Raw genomic sequence first — 21,719 nt, 5'->3', positions numbered from 1 at the left:
CTTTTTTATGTCCAAATGTGCTTTGCAGTGCTTGTGCAATAAGAAAAATGTCCACAAACCCAATCACATGCATACGTTATATTCCTCTTATTGTAAATGCTGCAGTAAGTCCAGAAGCAAAGGATGTTTATTGCTCAGAGAAATTACATTGGAAACTCTATAAATGGCAGCCTCCTAATATTGGATCACTGGCTTGGAGGACACATTGGACATGGAAAACATTTTAAAAGGAGAAGATCTGCAGGTTGCCTATAAAAGGAAACACGTGTTCGATAAACGCTTTCAGTCCAATCTTCATCTCAGATCAAAAGGCTTTGTGTGATTTATAGGCGCTCCGTCTAATGTGATTCACGGGAGCAAGTCCCCATCCTGAGAGATGCCGCTTTGAACTGACATTATTATTTGCATGCTGGAGGCTGGGATAACGTTATTGTAATAAACGTCTTGGTTTTTTTTTTCATTAAATAAAAGAAAAAAAAAATCCCTTTAAAAGTAATATTTAGCAATTTTTTTCTTAAATGTATATAAAATACAGTAATTATTTTTCACAATTGGGTTTCGTTAAAATTTGGGCAGTATTTTGCTTTTACAGACTCTGTTTCTTTGCACATTCAACTTTGATGTGGTCTGTGCTCATGAAACTGCTGAGAAGAGCTCAGGAAAAGAGAAACTCCCCGTCAGACTGTCACAGCGAGCTTACTCATGAATTCTCGGTCTGCATCCAATAATAGACTGTGCAACACAGAGGCTAAAGAAGACAAAGTGGAAAAATTATAATGAAACCAAATTGGAAAAAAATGATTTCTAGCCCAATTACATACATTTAAGTGAAAAAAAGGTCCCCAAAGGTGAACAACCCCTTTAAGGATATTTTTGATGACTGGGATCACACTTCAATGCAGAGCTGCAAAAAAAATATATACACAAGGACAATATACAGACAGACAAGGGGGTGAGATAAGTATTGAACATGTCTCCAATTTTCTAATTAATTATATTTCTAAAGGTTCTATTGACATGAAATTGTCACCAAATTTCTGTAACAACCCATCCAATCCACACAGGTAAAGATATAAAACCATAGATGTCCATAAATTAAAGGGAATCTGTCACCTCCTGGGGTGTATAATGACCTCTTAATATGGGCATGCAGGTAATAGAAATGTTACACTATTCCTATCCTTGCCTCCTGTCTTCATTATACTACTACGCCCTCCCATGAGCATCAGTTACCGCTCTGGAATCCTGTTACCTGTATTCCCTCAGAAATACATACCTCTTCCTTCTGTGGGCATTACATTCAGGGATCTTTTGGGCAGGCAACCGCGATTCACTGTGATCTCCAGAGTGCGTGTCGATAAGCTGCTCTCCCCACTTCCTTCCTGCATAGTCATCACTAGGAACCATGTGTACATGGCGAAGCTTATCGATGCACGCACCAGAGGTCACTGGAGAAGAGCTGCTGGCGCAGAAGATCCCTGATTGTAGTGCCCACAGACGAGAGAAAGAGGTACGGATTGTGGAGGGAGCGCAGGGCGCAGCTGCAGAATTCCGGGGGAGTAACTGACACTGATGGGAGGGGGGTGGTATAGTGAAGACAGGAGGCAGGGATTTCTTCCAGGCACCGTACACCCTGAACCCTGGAAGAAATCATTAGCATTAAAATAGAATATAACATTTCTCAGCAACAAGATCGCTAATATGAGCATACAAGTAGGACTAGTGTAACATTTCTATCATCTGTATGCCCATATTAATAGGTCATATACGTCCCAGGGGGTGACAAATTACCTTTAAGTTATGTGTAATAATGATATGACACGGAAAAATTATTGAACACATGACGAAAAAGAGGTGCAAAAAGACAAGGAAAGTCACAGAGGTGTATCTAGATTTTCCGGCACCCAAGGCAAGAAATCAGTTTGAGCCCCCCTTCCCCCCCTCCAAGCATTTTCAATAGTCGTCAAGTGGGAAGTGGGAAAGATGACAACCGGTTGGGCCTTATCCTCTATACCTGCCTGTAAATACTGCCATTCACCATGTAAAAGTTTGGTTGCTTATTAATAACTTTGTGCCTCCTGGATTTATTGCTACTCTGGTTCCAGAAGAAGGATTCCTGGAGTCAGAAGAGGCCTGTGGCGCTGAAGTAAGTGTGATGCACATACATAAAAGATAGCTATACCTTCACCCTCAAATGTTCTCGCATTAGAGATGAGAAAAAAAGATCTGTAGGAACCTGGTCCAGTGTCCATGTCGGTGCTCTGCGGCAGCCGGATCAGGATCTTAGGCTGGCATCATGGGCACCTCTGTTAAAAGTAACCTCTGATACATTGGGACCTCACTGGCATCCTAGAAACCTCTAGTTTTTAAGGCCCCAAGACGTCGCATGAGATATCCTTCCGCAAGCCTTTTAAACGGCAGAGGTGCTCAGGATGAAAGCATGGTGGGTGAAGACGTTCACAAGACCCTGATCCTACTGCAACAGAATGCCAGTGAAGATGCTGGACCAGGGTCCTGTGAATCTTTTTGTTCATATTAATATTGCACCAGAGCGGCGATGGTCACCTTGCCAGTTACTAAAGCTGTAGTTACACCCATGGAACAAAGGATAAGATATGCTGAGCTACATGCCGCTCAATCTTAGTAATCACAGATTGAAGACAATGAGGACTGTTGGATCGCTCCTATATTAGCTGGGTACTGCTAGCTTTAGTTCAGGTTAGCATTAAAGGCAGGGGCAGACACTGACAGCTTGGGGCCCCTGTGCAAGAAATGTGTCTGGGCCCCCTTCCCTTTATGGCGACAAAGCTACATATATATACTGTATATATGTATATATATAGCCACACACACATACATGTGTATACATATATAGTTTCCTTTATTTTGTATATTGCCATCCACTATTATACAGTTCCCTCTCTTGTTATGTACAGTACCGTCCCTTACATATTGGATTATATAGAGCCCTGTTCTTTATTACATACCGTCCTGTCTTGTTAGCTGTATAGCGCAATGATGGCTGATGGAGCATGGGAAAGCTTCTTTTCTAATGGAGGAGCTGATGGACTGGTCGTCTGGTCACAGGCTCCTCCATCAGCAGTCATTTTATATCTAAAAAGATAGGGGACTATGTAATAAGAGAGGGTGCTGTGAATAACAAAATTAACAAGAATACAGTACACTGTGTAAGAGACAACACTGTACATAACAGCAGAGGAAGCTGTATAATAAGAGACGGCACCATATATAACTAGAGAGGATGGTACGCAATAAGGGACGGTGTTATACATAATAAAAGAGGAAACTATGTAACTAAGGATGGTGTTATACAGAATTAGTGAGTACAATATATACTAAGGGACTGTGTTAGACATTATAAGTGGGTACACTATATACTAAGGTACTGTGTTAGACATAATAAGCGATAATAATGTCTTCCTCCACCTCCCCTGTTCCTAAATCCATTATAAGTCCCCCTTCCTCACATCCCAATCCCCCAAACCCCTCATTGTCCTCCTCCTCCCGCATCCCATTATTGACCTCTCCCCCACCCCATCATTGCCCTCTTCACCACCGCCTTCTCCCCCCCACCACTATCATTACTTTCTCCCCTGCCACCCCATCATTGCCCATTCCACCACCTCCATCATTTCCTCCTCTCCCACCACCCCATCATTGTCTCTTCCCCCACTACTACCATCATTGCCCATTCCATCACCTCCATCATTTCCTCTTCCCCACCACCCCATTATTGTCCTTTCCACCATCACCACCATCATTGCATTCTTCCCCACCACCTCCATCATCATTTCTTTTTCCCCCACCACCCCATCATTGCCCTTTCCACCATCTCTATCATTGCATTCTCCTCCATCACCCCCATCATTGCCTTCTCCCCATCACCCCCATCATTGCCTTCTCCTTCACCCCCATCATTGCCTTCTCCATCACCCCCATCATGGCCTTCTCCCCATCACCCCCATCAATGCCTTCTCCCCATCACCCCCATCATTGCCTTCTCCCCATCACCCCCATCAATGCCTTCTCCCCATCACCCCCATCATTGCCTTCTCCCCATCAACTCCATCATTGCCTTCTCCCCATCACCCCATCATTGCCTTCTCCCCATCACCTCCATCATAGCCTTTTTCCCATCACTCCCATCATTGCCTTCTCCCCATCACCTCCATCATGGCCCTCTCCCCATCACCTTCATCATGGCCTTTTCCCCATCACCGCCATCATGGCCTTCTCCTCATCACCTCCATCATTGCCCTTTCCATCACCCCCATCCATCACCCCCATCATTACCTTCTCCCCATCACGGATTTCTCCCCATCATTGCCCTCTCCTCCATATACATACACACAGACACACATAGCAACATTCACCTGTCTGCAAATTTCCCCACAGCACCACACATGCATGCACACTCACACAGACGAGCACTCATCTCTACACACACACACACGTACATACAAATAAACACACACACAGCACCTCTCACCTGTCCGCACCACAGGCCCAGCCCGGCGCCTGCGCTTCCTCTCTCTGCCACAGCCGGCCGCTGAATGATGACATCATCCAGCGGCGCTGCTGTTTGTGTGAGAGGAAGCGTGGGCGCCGGGCGGGAAGCAGGACAGATCCCTGCAGCTCTGCTCCTATTTTCTCTTGTAGGCAGCAGAGCTGCAGGGATCGCTTCCTGCCCGCCGCACATGAGGGCAATCTGGCCAGGGGCGCTGAGGAGCCTTGGCGCTGGAAACACAGGCCAGATTGCCCTCATTATTAGCCGCCCTGCAGGGGCCTCCCTCCATCTCTGGGCCCCGGTGCAGCCGCACAGGCTGCACATGTGGTATGTCCGTCCGCCCATGATTAAAGGGATTGGTCATAGTCTTCAACTATAGAAACGAGAGCACACAAGTGTGGCATCAATTACTTGCAGCTCAGGTCCAATGAAGTGTTTGGATTCGAGTTGCAATACCACTGACAACCTGAAGGCAGATGTGCTATTTTTGTAGTTAAGTAGCCAAGTTTTTCTAATCCTGGACAGTTTTAACTACCTGCTTTTTCTTATGTCCACATTTGGCCAAAGAGTGTTTTGGGTATTATGGCTGAGCCCCGAACAAGTGAAACATTTGAAAATAATTCAGGGTAAGCGATATATATTGATTCATAGAGAAGCATGATAACATGTGGATTTTTACCTGGCCAATATTATGCACTTGATATACAGTACTTACACATGACTTCACCAAATTGTCCCATAACACACTGAAAAACACTGCAGTTTGTGGCTGAAATGATTTTTCTGACTGATCTGTTCTGTGATGATTTATTCAAAGCTAAATATAATGAAAAATAATAAGTATTTATTTGCTTTTTTAATATGATACACAGTTAAATGGAATACTATACATAATGTACTTGGCTGGATACAAATAAATTTCTCTGAATTTGATTATTGTAAAAATAACCCAGGTTTAGGAAAAAATACCTCATGAGGCATCTTCTCAGACCAACATGTTCCACATCTGGCCGGCTGGATGACCTCTTCAGTGCACACGGGCAGCTGGAAAGACATAAAATTTGTTTTGCCGGTAATACGCTTCGGTGAAATCTGTTTGAGGTTTTAAGGAATCTTGTAAGCTTTGCCTTTAAGGCATTCTTGTCAGGAATGGAGGGTCCACTTAATATCTGTCCACTCTGGTAGCAAGTGTTGTCTGTCCTCGGAGATTCTGTGCTTTGCAAATATAGTAGCCAGCGTCAATTGTTTCAAAGTCTTCTACAGTGATGATGCTTTTTGAGACTCTGGTAGTGTGTCCAATGCCACGGTTGACCAGTCTCCAGGAGTCTTGAATGGTCACAGGCCGTTCATACTGTTTTTAAAATATACATATAAAATCAGTGTTAATGATATGATGAAAAATATCGATAACAGAGGTACAGCTTATCTTAGGATGCGTATGTAAGACGATCAGGGCCTAGCCCTGTAGAAGTTTATACTACTCTTTGCTTGAACATGTTTGCCATATTTGAATGTCTTGGATTTACGTATTTGTGCTGTATATATGTGTTTAATGCCATATTATTATAAGTAAGTAAAGGGCGGTGCAGTTAGGACACAAGATATGGGCACTGAGCACACTTAAGAATAGAGCCCAATTGTAATTCACTTCAGGGTTAAATGTAGGCGTGGCAGCTGGGAACTAGTGAGGGACATTTCCTGATCTTAGTCAGTCGGGGGGGTGGGGCGACGACCCCTGGTGGTGAGCTCAGACGTCTCTATTCCTGAGCTGTAAAGCTGCCACACAAAGCATGAACTGAATCCCAGGACATCAAGAGTAGATGTGGGAGATTAGTGAAGAGCAGAGAAGAAGTGAAGAGTATGGTATCTGCAGCAGACAAGAAGCCAGTGAAGAAGCCACTGTGGGAATGTCAGTGGATGAGTCCCTGAGTAAAGGTCAGCCTGAGACAAAGGGTGCTGATGAAATAGAGAAGCCAGTGGATGAGTCACTGTAGAAGCGTCAGCCAGAGTCTGGGTGCTGATGAAGTAGTCGAGTGGACCACCAGCGAGTCCACGGACAGGATAACCAAAAGGGGGTGGACGACCTAGTAGACGAGTATTTCCGTGGGCTGAAGTCGTTTCCAGGGAGAGAGGTAAAAGTGCCGTTTTCACCGGGCTCCTTGTTCCGCTGTTACTTTGTAGTCCATTATGGTGTAGTTGAGGAAGCTAAGAGAAGCTGTAGAAGATACAGTGGGGCAAAAAAGTATTTAGTCAGTCAGCAATAGTGCAAGTTCCACCACTTAAAAAGATGAGAGGCGTCTGTAATTTACATCATAGGTAGACCTCAACTATGGGAGTCAAACTGACAAAAAAAAATCCAGAAAATCACATTGTCTGTTTTTTTTCCCTTTTATTTGCATATTATGGTGGAAAATAAGTATTTGGTCAGAAACAAGCAATCAAGATTTCTGGCTCTCACAGACCTGTAACTTCTGCTTTAAGAGTCTCCTCTTTCCTCCACTCATTACCTGTAGTAATGGCACCTGTTTAAACTTGTTATCAGTATAAAAAGACACCTGTGCACACCCTCAAACAGTCTGACTCCAAACTCCACTATGGTGAAGACCAAAGAGCTGTCAAAGGACACCAGAAACAAAATTGTAGCCCTGCACCAGGCTGGGAAGACTGAATCTGCAATAGCCAACCAGCTTGGAGTGAAGAAATCAACTGTGGGAGCAATAATTAGAAAATGGAAGACATACAAGACCACTGATAATCTCCCTCGATCTGGTGCTCCACGCAAAATCCCACCCCGTGGGGTCAGAATGATCACAAGAACGGTGAGCAAAAATCCCAGAACCACGCGGGGGGACCTAGTGAATGAACTGCAGAGAGCTGGGACCAATGTAACAAGGCCTACCATAAGTAACACACTACGCCACCATGGACTCAGATCCTGCAGTGCCAGACGTGTCCCACTGCTTAAGCCTGTACATGTCTGGGCCCGTCTGAAGTTTGCTAGAGAGCATTTGGATGATCCAGAGGAGTTTTGGGAGAATGTCCTATGGTCTGATGAAACCAAACTGGAACTGTTTGGTAGAAACACAACTTGTCGTGTTTGGAGGAAAAAGAATACTGAGTTGCATCCATCAAACACCATACCTACTGTAAAGCATGGTGGTGGAAACATCATGCTTTGGGGCTGTTTCTCTGCAAAGGGGCCAGGACGACTGATCCGGGTACATGAAAGAATGAATGGGGCCATGTATCGTGAGATTTTGAGTGCAAACCTCCTTCCATCAGCAAGGGCATTGATGATGAAACGTGGCTGGGTCTTTCAACATGACAATGATCCAAAGCACACCGCCAGGGCAATGAAGGAGTGGCTTCGTAAGAAGCATTTCAAGGTCCTGGAGTGGCCTAGCCAGTCTCCAGATCTCAACCCTATAGAAAACCTTTGGAGGGAGTTGAAAGTCCGTGTTGCCAAGCGAAAAGCCAAAAACATCACTGCTCTAGAGGAGATCTGCATGGAGGAATGGGCCAACATACCAACAACAGTGTGTGGCAACCTTGTGAAGACTTACAGAAAACGTTTGACCTCTGTCATTGCCAACAAAGGATATATCACAAAGTATTGAGATGAAATTTTGTTTCTGACCAAATACTTATTTTCCACCATAATATGCAAATAAAAGGAAAAAAAAACAGACAATGTGATTTTCTGGATTTTTTTTTCTCAGTTTGTCTCCCATAGTTGAGGTTTACCTATGATGTAAATTACAGACGCCTCTCATCTTTTTAAGTGGTGGAACTTGCACTATTGCTGACTGACTAAATACTTTTTTGCCCCACTGTATATTGCTGGTATCGTGTCGAGTGTGCAAATGGTGTATTGGAAGTTCTGTGTCCGGAAGATACTAAAGCTGAACTGTTTGAAATTATTCTGGGCTCTGCCTCTGATCCCATCCTTTGATCCCCAGGGAAGAAGAAGCTGCCAGCACAGTAAGTACAGATTGTGCTGAAGTGTCCACCCCCCGACGATGGTTTTACACATGCTACCCCATCACTAGGGCAGTGCAGGATGTAATCATGGTGTCCATCATTTGGACAGGAAAAGTAACACTACATACTGCACTAACCATCAAGTATGATGGTGCTACTGATGGAACCTCTGAGGGCAAACTGCATGTTATCCAGATGGATCCATTAGTCGTTGGAATCAGCAAGTCTCAATATTGAGCTGTTCATTTGTGGGAGGAGTTTGTGTTATATTTTAGGTTTATGTTGCCGTGTGCCTGTTCTAGTAAAAACTTCTTGTAGAATAAGAGCTTGTGTGCCTCTTACATTTCTTGATGGCTAATACACCTTTTAACCAGAGTAGTATGGTCATCTGTGAAGAAGGTATATCTGTGAAGCTGGTCCTTTTGTAGATTAGCTAACTGACATATCATAAAAAGTAGATTCTTTCCAGAAATCTATATAGGGTATACTGTATATACTTAAAGACCATAACATTTAAAACCAATGATATGTGTATTATGTAATGCTGAACAATAATTCTTCAAGTTGTAGTGTTGCTAGCTCCAAAAATGAGCAAGTGTTAGGATCTGTTTGACTCTAACAAAAGCTAAATTGACAGCTTGACTGAGGGTGAAGTAGAACATTGATGGAGCGATGATGATAGAAGTGGATTGGTAAATTTTGTAAATACCCCAGGGGCACATGTAATTTTTTTGTGAAAAACTCTTTGAATTGATATGGCCATCTTCTGCAGGTCATGTGTGGCATGTCTGCTATTTGGTTAGTCTCTGCAAAAAGTGGTGCATTTGGTGAACCTAAAGACAAGGTCATAGGTGGGCCACGGCTTATTAGTATGTGTAAGGAGGGAAGGCTATCTCATCTGGTCCAATCACATTGAAGAGCTACTGAAGCATAAATTGCTGAAATAGTGAACACTGGTTATGATAGAAATGTGACAGGGCACACAGCTTTGCTTGCTGTGTCGCTACAGACTGGGCACAATGCCCATAATGACCAATGACCACTGCTCAAAAAAAAATTGGACCAGGGAGAAATGGAAAATGGTGGACTAGTCTGATGAATTACGTTTTCTTACATCATGTAACTGGCCAGCACCTGGGGAAGAGAATGCACCAGGGAGCACTATAGAAAGCAGGCATGCTGGGGGTGACAATGTGATTCTATAACTTAAACCAGGGGTGGGCAACTTCAGGCCCATGGGATGCTTACAACCCTCGATGACCTCTCATCCGGTCCTCGAGCAGATTCCAGGGGACCGCAGTCCTGGGTCCCGCAGCTGTATTTTGATGGCCTCTGGCTCATTAATTTCTTCTTTCCCTGTGAGCACACACATGCAGTGTCCAACACTGAGCGCCGAGGGGCATGCAATGGAAGATTACGTCCTGACACCAGTGCTAGTGTCAGGACGTACTTTGTGGGTGGAGTTAGGGCACACTTTGTACGACCCACGAAGGATGATATAAATATACAAATGACCCTTGGCAGAAAAAAGATTCCCCACTCCTGCCCTATGCAATGTTCTGCTGGAAAACATTGGGTTCTAGCAATCCTGTAGATGTTACTTTTACATATACCTACCTAATATAATTAAAAATCAAGTAACCCATTCACAGCAACTGTGCACCATAACAGCAGTGCCCTCTTTCAGCAGATATTGCCCTTGCCATACTGCAAAAATTGTTAAAGAATGGTTTAAAGAAACATAACAAAGATATCAAGATGTGACTTACCCTCCAAATTTATCAGATTTAATCAAGCATTTGTGAGATGTGCTGGAAAAACAAGTATGATACACGGAGACTCCATTTGAAAACTTAAGATCTCCATACATATTAGAATAACATTATCTGAACCCATTTATATCAACGCAATCAGCCGACAGTCTACTGTGTGTGGGAGCCCCCAGAAATATGATCAACAGGGGAGTTAAGGATCCAATGTGTCCAATTTCAGACTGTGGATCCTTTTCTTCTCTGAGATAAGACGCCACCAGAGGAGTCTGAGAGTGGCCCTCTCATAGAAAGCACAGGAGTGCTCCTGTGTATGGGAGAGACGGCTGAGATGGCAGTCGGCCAAATAACCGGTCAAACCATTGTTCAGACGATAGCCATCTAGGATGTATGGGGCTGTGTAGGACTTAAATGATCTGTTACTACTGTTTCTGTCAGATACTGCAGAGAACCTACAGAGACGGAGCGGCTCACTGCGGTATATAGTATACTTATATTAGTACAGAGACATTGCTCGGTCTTCTATGATCACATTAGATTATACATCTCTCTACCACTCAGCCCACATCTTCTCTGATGCTTGATGTTTTATGGGCTCTAGATGTAAGAGTCCAGCCGATTGTAAGGCTATGTGCCCACGCATGCAGAAAATTTCTGCATGAAAATCGGACTCCTTCCCAGTAAACGCTCGTTTTTTGCACAAAAAACGCGCGTTTTGATGCGTTTTTTTCCGCGTGTCCCCAGACACACAGAAAATAGCTAAAAACGCAGACTTTTCCGCAAAATTAATGAGCATGCTGCATTTTTTACCGCGAAGCGTTTTTTTCGTGGAAAAAAAATGCATCGATATGCACAAAAAGTGCAAAATGCATTAAAATGAATGGGATGCTTCTTTTGAGCGATTTTTAAGCATATTTGCCAGTAAAAACGCTTAAAAAACGTAAATAAAACGCTTACGTGGGCACACAGCCTAAAAGGAAAAAAAAACATTTTCTGTATAGTTCCCATTTCGGATCTTGCTAGTTGAATATTTATACCCTAGTGTGAATAGAAGTAAGCTTATATATTGAGGGAATAAAACTCGTATAGAAAACCTAGCAGTCTGCCATTAACAGTAATAAGACAAATGCAAATAGACTTAAAACTAAAATGAGCACTGTGCATGTACAAGTGTGGAGTTACCAAATGGAAGCCTTTCCTTTAGCTCCAGGTAACACCAGTTTCCTATCACTCATGTATCTGTGAACACGTTTGATAAATTCCATCCTGTGTGCGTGTCATGAGATCCTTTTCCTTTCAGGAGACGTATTTGCTTTGGCCATTTTAGGCACATTTTGGTGCTTCATATTTCTTTCATTTCTGGGTAGAATGGTAGCCCTCCCCCACAAGAAATAAAAGGGGTCTCATGGTAACACAGACCCGAAATGTATCAATTTTTTTTCACGGTTTGTTTTGTTTAAGTCCTTTCAGTAATGGCTATCAGGCCAGGGTCAAATAGAGGTCAGTCAGGTAAGCTGTGGTATTTTCCACGAGAAGGTCCTATGGATATTATTCTTCCTGTCTATCAGTAAGGGAGACCTGAGCACTGTTAAAGAAACCCTGATGCGAAACACAAAAAAGGAAAAAGTGGAAAAAATGCAGCAAAATAAGAATGGGGAACTGTAGACGCAGTGGTCGGGCAAGGAAACTTAGTGCAACAGATGAAAGAGATATCCTGCTTTCTTCACTTTAAAAAATGAAGATGTCCAGCAGTTCCATCATCTCAGAAATGGCAGCAACAGTGGGACCCCATATACTATTTGGAGAAATCTGGTTAAAAGCAATCTTCATGGAAGAATTATGGTCAAAATACCATACCTTCAACATTGAAGCAAGGCAAAGCAACTCGACTATGCAGAAAAATGGTAGCAGGTGCTGTAGACTGATGGGTCAAAATATAAAATACAGTTATGTCCTGAAATACTGTATTTGGACAGTGACCGAATCTTCGTGATTTCGGCTCTTCGTGCCACTATTTTTTATTTAAAATAAAACAACTAAGATGCAATTGAAGTGTATGCTTTCGTGTTTAATTAGACGTGTTGAACAAAAATATCCTGTGAAACGTTTAGTAGTCGCAACCATTTTTCTACAAAGCCTCCTCATTTCAGGGGCTTTACCATAAATAAAATGTTCATTTTTAATACTTTGTGATGCTTTGCCAGGCCTTTACTGCAGCTTACCTCAGTTGTTGCTTGATTGTGGGATTTGCTGCCATAAGGGCCCGTTACACACAGCGATATCGTAGCGATATCGCTGTAACGTCACCGATTTTGTGACGTAGCAGCGATATTGCTAGCGACATCACTACATGTGATACCTCCGACTGGCTCCCCCGCTGCTCATCGCTGGTCACGCGAGAACGTCCTGGATCATTTCTCGTCGGGCGCTTCCTGTGGTGCCGACGACCGACGCGTGGACGTGGGCGGGAGGATGTCGGGATCACCGCGTCTGACAGGTAAGTAGTGACCCCCGACCCCTGCTATGTCGCTGGTGAGATCTGCCTGTGTGGCAGCTCACTAGCGACCACTTAGCGATGCACCAGCGATCCATATCGTTGTCGGGATCGCTGGTGCATCGCTAAGTGTAACGGTACCCTTAAGCTTTTATCAGTTGAAATGCAAGTTTGATGGGGTTGCGATCTGGTGATTGATTTGGCCATTGTAGAATATTCCACTTATTTGTCTTAAAAAACTCCTGCGTTGCTTTCTTAGTATGTTTTGGGTCATCGTCAATCTGTTCTGTGAATCGCCACCCAATCAATCTTGCTGTGTTTGGTTGAATCTGAGAAAAAAGCTTAGCCTTGTACACTTCAGAATTCATCCGGCTGCTTCTGTCTTCAGTCAGTTCTTTAATAAACACTAGTGACTCAGTGCCATTGGAAGCCATGCATGTTGATGCCATCACACTGCCTCCACCATATTTTACAGAGGATGTGGTGTGCTTTGGGTCATGAGTCGTTCCAAGCCTTCTCCACACTTTCTTCTTCCCATCATTCCCATCATTGTGGTACAGGTTGATCTTAATTTGCATCTGCATACAGCCGCCCGCATCACAGTGTATCGTGCAGGGAGCTGTGCACGGCCGTCACCTTGACAGCTACGCAGCTCCCTCTCTACTTCCGGGTTAGGTGTCGGGCCTGCGCGATGACGTCATCACGCAGACGCCGACATGTACCCGGACGCTGGCTGCAGAGAGGCGCTGCTGGGGAGCGGCTGTGAGGTAAGTATGGGAAACTTTTTTTTTTTAATGAATTCAGTGGGTGGGGGGGCTGTACATGGAGGAGGGTGAATATGCTGCACATGATGGAGGGGGGGGTGAATGGGGCTGAGCCTGTACATGATGGAGGGGGGTGAATATGGCTGCACATGATGGAGGGGGTGCGGGGGCTGAGCCTGTACATGATGGAGGGGGGTGAATATGGCTGCACATGCACATGATGGAGGGGGGTGCGGTGACTGAGCCTGTACATGATGGAGGGGGGTGAATATGCTGCACATGATGTAGGGGGGTGAATGGGGCTGAGCCTGTACATGATGGAGGGGGGTGAATATGGCTGCATATGATGGAGAGGGGTACAGGGGGCTGAGCCTGTACATGATGGAGGGGGGTGCTGGGGCTGTATATGATGGAGTGCGGCTGCACTTGATGATGGGGGGTTAAGGGGGATTGCACATGATGAAGGGGGACTGCACATGATGAAATGGGGGGTAAGGGGGACTGCACAGGATGAATTGGGGGTAAGGGGGACTGCACAGGATGAATTGGGGGTAAGGGGGACTGCACAGGATGAATTGGGGGGTAAGGGGGACTGCACATGATGTGGGGGTAAGAGTGACTGCACATGATGAAGTGGGGTAAGGGAGACTGCACATGATGAAATGGAGAGGGATAGGGGGCTGTAAATGATGAAGGAGCACTGCAGATGAAGTGAGGGGTGATAGGGGACTGCAACAGATGAAGGGGACTTCAAATTAAAGTGGGGGACTGCATTCAGTGTGAGTGACGGGGCACAGCAATTTAATTGAAGGTGGGGGGTGAGGAGAGTGAATGATAAATTGAAGGTGGGGGGAGAGGAGAGCAAATGATCTATCTGGAGAACAAATAAAGAATTTTGAGTGTGGGGGAGTAAGTGATGTATTGAATGTGGGGTAGAGCAGTTGATAATGAATAGAGGGTGGGAGAGAAAGACATGACAATGAATTGAGGCAGGAGGGGCATGTAGATATAATGAATCGGTGTTAGGGTTAGAGCGGGAGGTACATAGTGGGGGGGCGTTGAGGTTGAAGTGCCTGGTAATGAATTGGGGGAAAGAGTACAGGTGCTAATTTATATATTATATGGGGAAAGTGACATTTATAGTTAGTGGGTGCACAGTGGCGGATTATAATTTATATTTGGAATGGTGGGTTGCATAATAACCAATTATGCATTAATGGTGGGTGCACGTCTGTATTCAGATGTGTAGTGTAGAAGGGAAAAAGTGGGGAATGTGCTCTGGAAGCCGTGCTCTAGGTAACTGTGTTATTTCATGCAGAGGCGAGTCTTGGCTGGAAGAAGTGATGGCGGTCTGTGCTGGATGAAAAAGAAAAGCAAAGCTGAAGGACTTCAGCTAGAGACGTCACTGGTGAGTCAGTGTGTTACCTGCACACTGAAAGTAAATATAGAGTTCCTGTATACAATTGCACTTAGTATTGTGTTTTTAATTAATGATCAGTATTGTAGTATTCAGTCACTATCTGGTGGTAATATGTGGTCTGGTCATGGTGTGGCGCTATTTGTTTCTTGTATGTGGTATTAATCGGTGACTATGTGGTGGTAATATGTGGTCTGGCCATGGTACGGCGCTATTTGTTCCTTGTATGTGGTATTATTCTGTGACTATGTGGTGGTAATATGTGGTCTGGTCATGGTGTAACGATATTTGTCCAGGTATTCAGCATGTTAATGTTCGGGGGGGGTGCTTTTTCGATGTTCGCCCTGTTGGCAAAATTCCCTAGAAACTGCCCTGTTTTCATCTGTCCAAAAAATGCTTTTCCAGAAATGGTCTGGCTTCTTTAGATTTTTTTTTTGGGCAAAGTCTAATCTGGCATTTTTACAGCTGATTGATTATTTGTACCTTGTGGTGAATCCTTTGTATTTTCTCTTCTCTTTAAAGTAGACTTACATATTGAAACACTTACTTCCTGGAGAGCGTTCTTCACTTGGATGGACATTATGTAGGGGCTTTCTCCACCATAGAAAGGATTCTACGATCATCCACCACTGTTGCCTACTAAGGAAGTCCAGGCCTTTTTGAGTTCCCAAGATCACCAGTGTGTCAAACTGTTGGTGGCCACTCCTAACATTTTTGCAATCTGATGGATTTTTTTCACCATAATGATGGCTTATTTCTCTTCCATTGAGAGCTCCTTTGACTGCATGTTGTGGGTTTATAGCAAAAGCTTCCAAATGCCACACCTGGAATCAGCTCCTGACCTTTTGTCTGCCTAATTGATGAGGTACTTATGAAGAGTCAGATCATCAAAATGCTTGTGAGATAATTGTCCAAATAGAGGCAGCTACATATTAAACAGCTGTAATCCCTACAATTAAGATGTAAATATTCTCAAATTAAAGCTGAGAGTCTGCACTTTAAGCCCATATTGCTAACTATCGTGAATATGTTTTGGTAAACAGCTAAACTGTCAAACTGCCTTGGGAAAATTAATTTCCCTCCCCTGCTTTATACTGATTAGCAGCCTATTTCTGGCCTGTCTACAGAGGCTGATGAACATTCTCTGCACACTGAATGATTGTTAGTATGATAGCTCTGTGCATGTTGCATATAATGTTATCGCCATCACCTGTTTGCACACAAAATGTGCTGCAGATCGCAATGATTTGTAGGCCTGCTTATAAAACCGTGCACATGACAAACTAGCAGTTTGCTTGTTTGTTGGGTGTTTGCCTGCCTGTTTACTGCTCGTACGCTGATCATTGACTTGTTTCAATTAACCTTGAAATTAAGCTGATCAAACACCCAGTAGTGGTGAGCCACACAGCCAAAACTCCTGCAAGAAGCGTCAAGGCCCTGTTACATTTAGCGATGCACCAGCGATCCCGACAACAATACGACCCGGTCAGGATTGCTGGTGCATCGCTAAATAGTCGCTAGTGAGCTGCCAAACAGGCAGATCTCACCAGCGATGCAGCAGCGGTCGGCGGTCAATACTCACCTTTCAGACGCAGCGATGATGACCGTCTTCTGCCTGCGTCCATGGCTCGCTCGTCGGCACCAGCAGGAAGCCGACGATGAGAAATGGACCAGGCCGATCTCGCGCGATCAGCGATAGCCAGAGGGGGGGCTGGTCGAAGGTGAGTGTTACATGTAGCGATATCGTTAGCAATATCGCTGCTGCGTCACAAAATCGGTGACGCTTTAGCAATAGCGATAGCGATATCGCTATGTGTAACAGGCACTTAACACTACTCAATGGTAAAACACAGTTAAAGTTGTATGCAAACTTTAACAAAACCAGGGTTCTTTTAAGCCGGCTTATGTTTCTGAAGTTTTTCAGCTTTTATGGGTTGCTTGGGAATGGAGCTCCACTAATTTGAACAGCGATGATTCTCCATGAAGATCAAAACACATATAATTTTCAGGGCGAGCTCATACTTATCAGGAAATGACACTGGCTTTTTCCCACCTTCTTCATGCTGTTCTCGCTAAATAAAGTGGAAAAAGAGTAATTATAAAACTCTACACACAGAGAACATCTGCAGCTGTAATGCTATGTGTCTCAATTCCAAATGACAAGTGACTCATTTCCCTCTGATCATGGATCTGGATTAATGCTTCCTGTCAGTCCATGGCTTCCTCCATACCTCCTGGTTGCCCCTATCATCTCAGTAGTTGCTGAAGGCCCCCATACACATTAGATAAAAGTCAGCCGACCATCTGTTGTGTATGGGGGCTCTCAACTCTCCCCCAACAGTCGTTGAGAGAAAGATCAGACAGGTGGAATTTCAATGCTCGTTTTTTCTGCTTTCAAGGAAGATAAGGGCAGCATGGTGGCTCAGTGGTTAGCACTGCAGCCTTGCAACGCTGGGATCATGGGTTTAAATCCCCCCAAGTACAACATCTGCCAGAGTTTTAATGCTCTCCCCGTATTTTATTTCCTCCGGATTCTCCATTTTTCGCCTATACTGAGGGGGGATTTAGATTGTGATGACAATATGATAATTTCTGGAAAGTGCTGTGGAATATTATGGCGCTATTCAAGTAAGCATGAGAAGTAAATAACATGTTGCTGCCTGAGGAGGTGTCTGGCTGTGGATTTCTCTTCTTTATCCATTGAGCACACAGGACACTTGTCTGAGCCAATGGAAGGGCGAATGACTACAGATATGGAGCACGTTTGTACCTGTCATTATAGGGGTCACTAGGTAGGTATAGGGACTATAGAGACAAAACTTAGGTTTTTCAATACCATTTCCAAAGATGCACTGGGACATACAAAATTGGTTACAAACGTTCACATCAGAAAATTGATCTAAGGTTTTTGTGTTACATGTATTTTTTAAATACAATTTGGGCATTGTTTTATTTCATACTATGATCTTTATTACAAAAATAACATTAGTAAACTTGCAAATTTCACACTGGCCACTGGGGATTTTTTAAGCTCATGTTCCCAGCCCTTTCAGTAAGAGTTTTCCGAGGCTCCATATTATCAGAGGCAGGATAACCATGATAGGTAAAACCTCTGTACACAGCTGACAGCACAGGATCCACCAATCACAGTAGGTGATGTGACAGGTCCCCCTGGTCCCCCTCCCTTCAATATCACCTTTGCATGCTCTCATTAGATCCTTCAGTACAAAAGACAGGATGGGGTATGACCACTGTGGCTAAGTACATGTATTGTTTCCTGAAACAATAGGAAGTATGACACTAAAAATTCCCCAGTGGTCTATGTGAAAATTGCAAGATTTATATTTTTTTCTTATTGTAACTCCATATTCTGATATGTAAAAAAAATTGACAAAAGTAAAAAAAAGTCATATTTAACCCCAAAACCTGGTAATTTTTTTTTATGATCGATCCCCTTACGCATCACTAAATCTATAATTCTTGAAAATGCACAAAGCTACAGTTAGTATTTCATATAAATAACTGCAATTTCTCATCTTGACTGTGGAGAGAGTAGATGCACAGTGGCGTCGTATACTGCTCTAAGGCTACGTTCACATAGCCGTATTTACAGTCTGAGTGTTACCCATGGAAAGAGTTGACATAATAAGGACAGCACTAGGACCAATGTTCTTTAATTGAGCTGTTCAGATGACATATTTTTCCATGGACCAAATGTTCGCGTGAAAAAAAATTGTAACATGCACTATTCTCAAGTCATATTTGAGACTTCCCCATTCAAGTGTATGGGTGCACAAACAAATTGGATCCCATACAAGTCAACAGAAGACAGCATCTGTTTTTATGGATACATATTCACTATTAACATAGGAAACTGTGGTAATTTTGGTCTTGTTAATTTCATTCATTGCTGATGTTTAAAATCTAGTGCCTTACGGATAGCATGCAGATTGCATATAAAAGACAACACACATGATAAAATCATCCATTTTTTTCTGGATGAAAATTGGAGGATTTTTGACATGCTAGTGTGAACTTAGCCTTATAGTGTCTATTCAATATGTAATCAAAATTGAATCACAAGACACATAATAGATCTCTATTACAAAATGCAAACACAAGAGATAACCAATAAATAAATACAGTACCTTGAAAATTCACACCCCGTGAACTTTTCCACATTTTATCATGTTATACCTACAAATGTAAATGTATTTGATTGGGATTGTATGCAATATACCATCACAAAGTAGCAAGCATTTGTGAAGTGTAAAGAAATGGTATCTGGTTTTCTAAATATTTTAAAAATATAAATCTGAAAATTGTGAATGGAGAAACGTCGAGGTTGCGGTATTTTGGTAGATATGTGGGGTCTTTCTCATTGAAGTGACATTTTTCCCTGGCCTGGGTCTGCTTTGTTTATCTTTTATTACCATTGTGAGGGGTTTACATGCTTAGCTGCTTCTTCAGGTATACACGGAACACTTTGATGGTGAAACACCTGCTGGTTTATTGGAGTCAGTATACACCAAGGCAGGTGTGGCGCCCCTGAGGCTCAGTTGCCACAGAGGTACTGCACCTTCTCCTAAGATGTAGTGCCCCACCAACTAGGTAGGTTGGGAACTCCTTTCCACACTCCAACACCTGCATCCCACACACAGGATAGTTCAGTAGGTCAGCCTAGCAGCTTCAGGCTGGGAGTAGCAGAGCACCCTTCGTGGAACCCTGCTTCGTAACACGAGATGTGCTGGGAGGTGGGTGGAGTTAGTATAAAAGAGGGGGAAAGTGGAGAATTGTAGTTCAGTCTGGAGAGGCCAGTGAGAGGGCAGGCTGACAGGAGGTCAGCCTGAGGGGAGCTCAAGGCAGAGGAAGGCAGTCAGTCAGGCGAGGCTGAGGACTGGTCTTTTTTTGGAACGAGCTCCCTAGAAGAGAGATAGAAGAGAGTGCTGCAGCTGCCTCAGTGATCTGAGCCAGCTGGCACGGGAAAGGGAAGAGAAGGAGGAAGACGTAGACCTGCAACCTAAGCTTCCATAAGAGGGAGAAGGAACAGCGCGGAACGAAGGAGTAGGAGAACAGAGAGGAGTTGTGGGTTGGAAGAGGAACCCTGCCTATAGGTTCTCAGCGCAAGGCCGGGGCCCGGTCCCCGAGGTTGTATGGACACTTATGGTTCTGCAGCAGACACCGGTGGAGTAGTTGGCTGTAAATGCACTACTCCCATCCAAGACTTGGGACACAACAGCAATCGATTTGCGAGCCAGGACTCTGAGAGGAGTCCCCGATAGAGGCTACAGCTGTCTGTCATACAAGTAAGGTTCTAGGAACATCTGACAGGAGGAATTCCAGAGAACTACGGTACTGGAGCTCTTCACATTAAAAGGCGCAATAGAGGAGTCGTTCAGGAAAGGCCCATGTTGGTGGAGTGTTGGAGAGGAGAACCCGGACTTGCCCGGGAGGTTGATTGAGTCTCTACCCCGGAGGACACGGCACGGAGGCGGGCACCAGTGGGTACCACGAACTGTGAGTAAAGCTTTGAAACTACAAGCCCTGGTGTCCTCCATTCATTCGTCGCTAACACCTTCAGCACCGCTACATCTGGGTACCAGCATCTATACCATTATACCATTCTGCGCCTCTCCTCATCCATTGCACCCACACTGCCCTGGGACTACAGCTCCACCTGTGGGGAGCTACACCATCTTTGCTGCACCACACCATCAGTCCCAGTGGATCTGCATGCAGCATTGGCTCAACATCTTACTTGCCAAACACCACGGGTGGCGTCACAAACTATTCAACTAAACTATAACACTATTGACATCACCGCCATTGATATTGGGTGCCCAGGGCCACGGACCGGGTCACCGCTGCTGTGACACATCCCCCTGACACCGGCCCGGTACCGAGTACCCCGCTACCCTGGGTGTGAGGGGCGACCCACAGGGTTCACAAACAAAACAGAGCCTTTCTGGCTTAAGGGGAAAAAAACACAAAAACAAATAAAGGGAAACAGAGTCCTTTCCTCTGCAGGTCTCAACTTGCAGGCAATGTCCTCTGCTCCTCCTTGGAGCTACGTGGGAGTACTTCCTCTCCCAAGACACCACCCAGACTGTCTCACATGTCCAGGTGTATAACACATGGCTGGTCACGTGATCATGACATCACCTCAAACACTTGCAGGTCCTGCAGGGAAAAAGGGGTACGGTAAACACCCACCCGCCAGCAGAACAAAGTGAAGGTTCTGGACTGCCCATCTCAGTCTATTGACCTCAATATCATTGAGACACTCTAGGGAGATCTCAAGTGCGCAGTTCATGCTAGACAGCCCAGGAATTTACAGAAACTGGAGGCTTTTTGCCAAGAAGAGTGGGCAGCTTTACCATCTGAGAAAATAAAGAACCTCATCCACAACTACCACAAAAGACTTCAAGCTATCATTGATGTTAGAGGGGGCAATACACGGTATTAAGAAATGGGGTATGTAAACTTTTGATCAGGGTCATTTTGATGTTTTGGGTTGTCATTATTATTTAAATTGAGAAAACACAGTAGTTTGACAATAAATAGCTTCACCCAACCACTGACCATGAGAGGAGAAAAAGTTTTAGTGTTATCATTCATATTCTCTGAAAAAGGCCAAGAAAGCAAAAATTCTGCTGGGGTATGTAAACTTTTGAGCACAACTGTAAATAAAGGGCAGTCCTGGAGAAAACCTGTTAGAGGTTGCACTTGTGACTTGGCCATTCAGGTGTGTTAATGGCCCAGTCAC

The 21,719-nt window shown here is 44.2% G+C and overlaps 1 protein-coding gene across 1 annotated transcript in view; it reads right to left on the bottom strand.

Moving 5' to 3' along the window:
• Positions 1-5,319: 5,319 nt before the first annotated feature.
• PDGFRL (platelet derived growth factor receptor like) overlaps positions 5,320-21,719 on the bottom strand; it is a 234,982-nt gene continuing 218,582 nt past the window's right edge. The window contains exon 6 of the mRNA XM_073583621.1: positions 5,320-5,879. Within this exon, the coding sequence (XP_073439722.1) occupies positions 5,691-5,879 (189 nt within the window). The 3' untranslated portion in view covers positions 5,320-5,690. The remainder of the gene's footprint in view (positions 5,880-21,719) is intronic.

The sequence above is a fragment of the Dendrobates tinctorius genome, unplaced genomic scaffold, assembly GCF_039654945.1.
Source record: "Dendrobates tinctorius isolate UK_male_01 unplaced genomic scaffold, ASM3965494v1 ptg000079l, whole genome shotgun sequence".
Lineage (NCBI taxonomy): Eukaryota > Metazoa > Chordata > Amphibia > Anura > Dendrobatidae > Dendrobates > Dendrobates tinctorius.
Note: the sequence above shows the minus strand (reverse complement) of the source record. Positions and strands in the feature narration are given on the sequence as shown.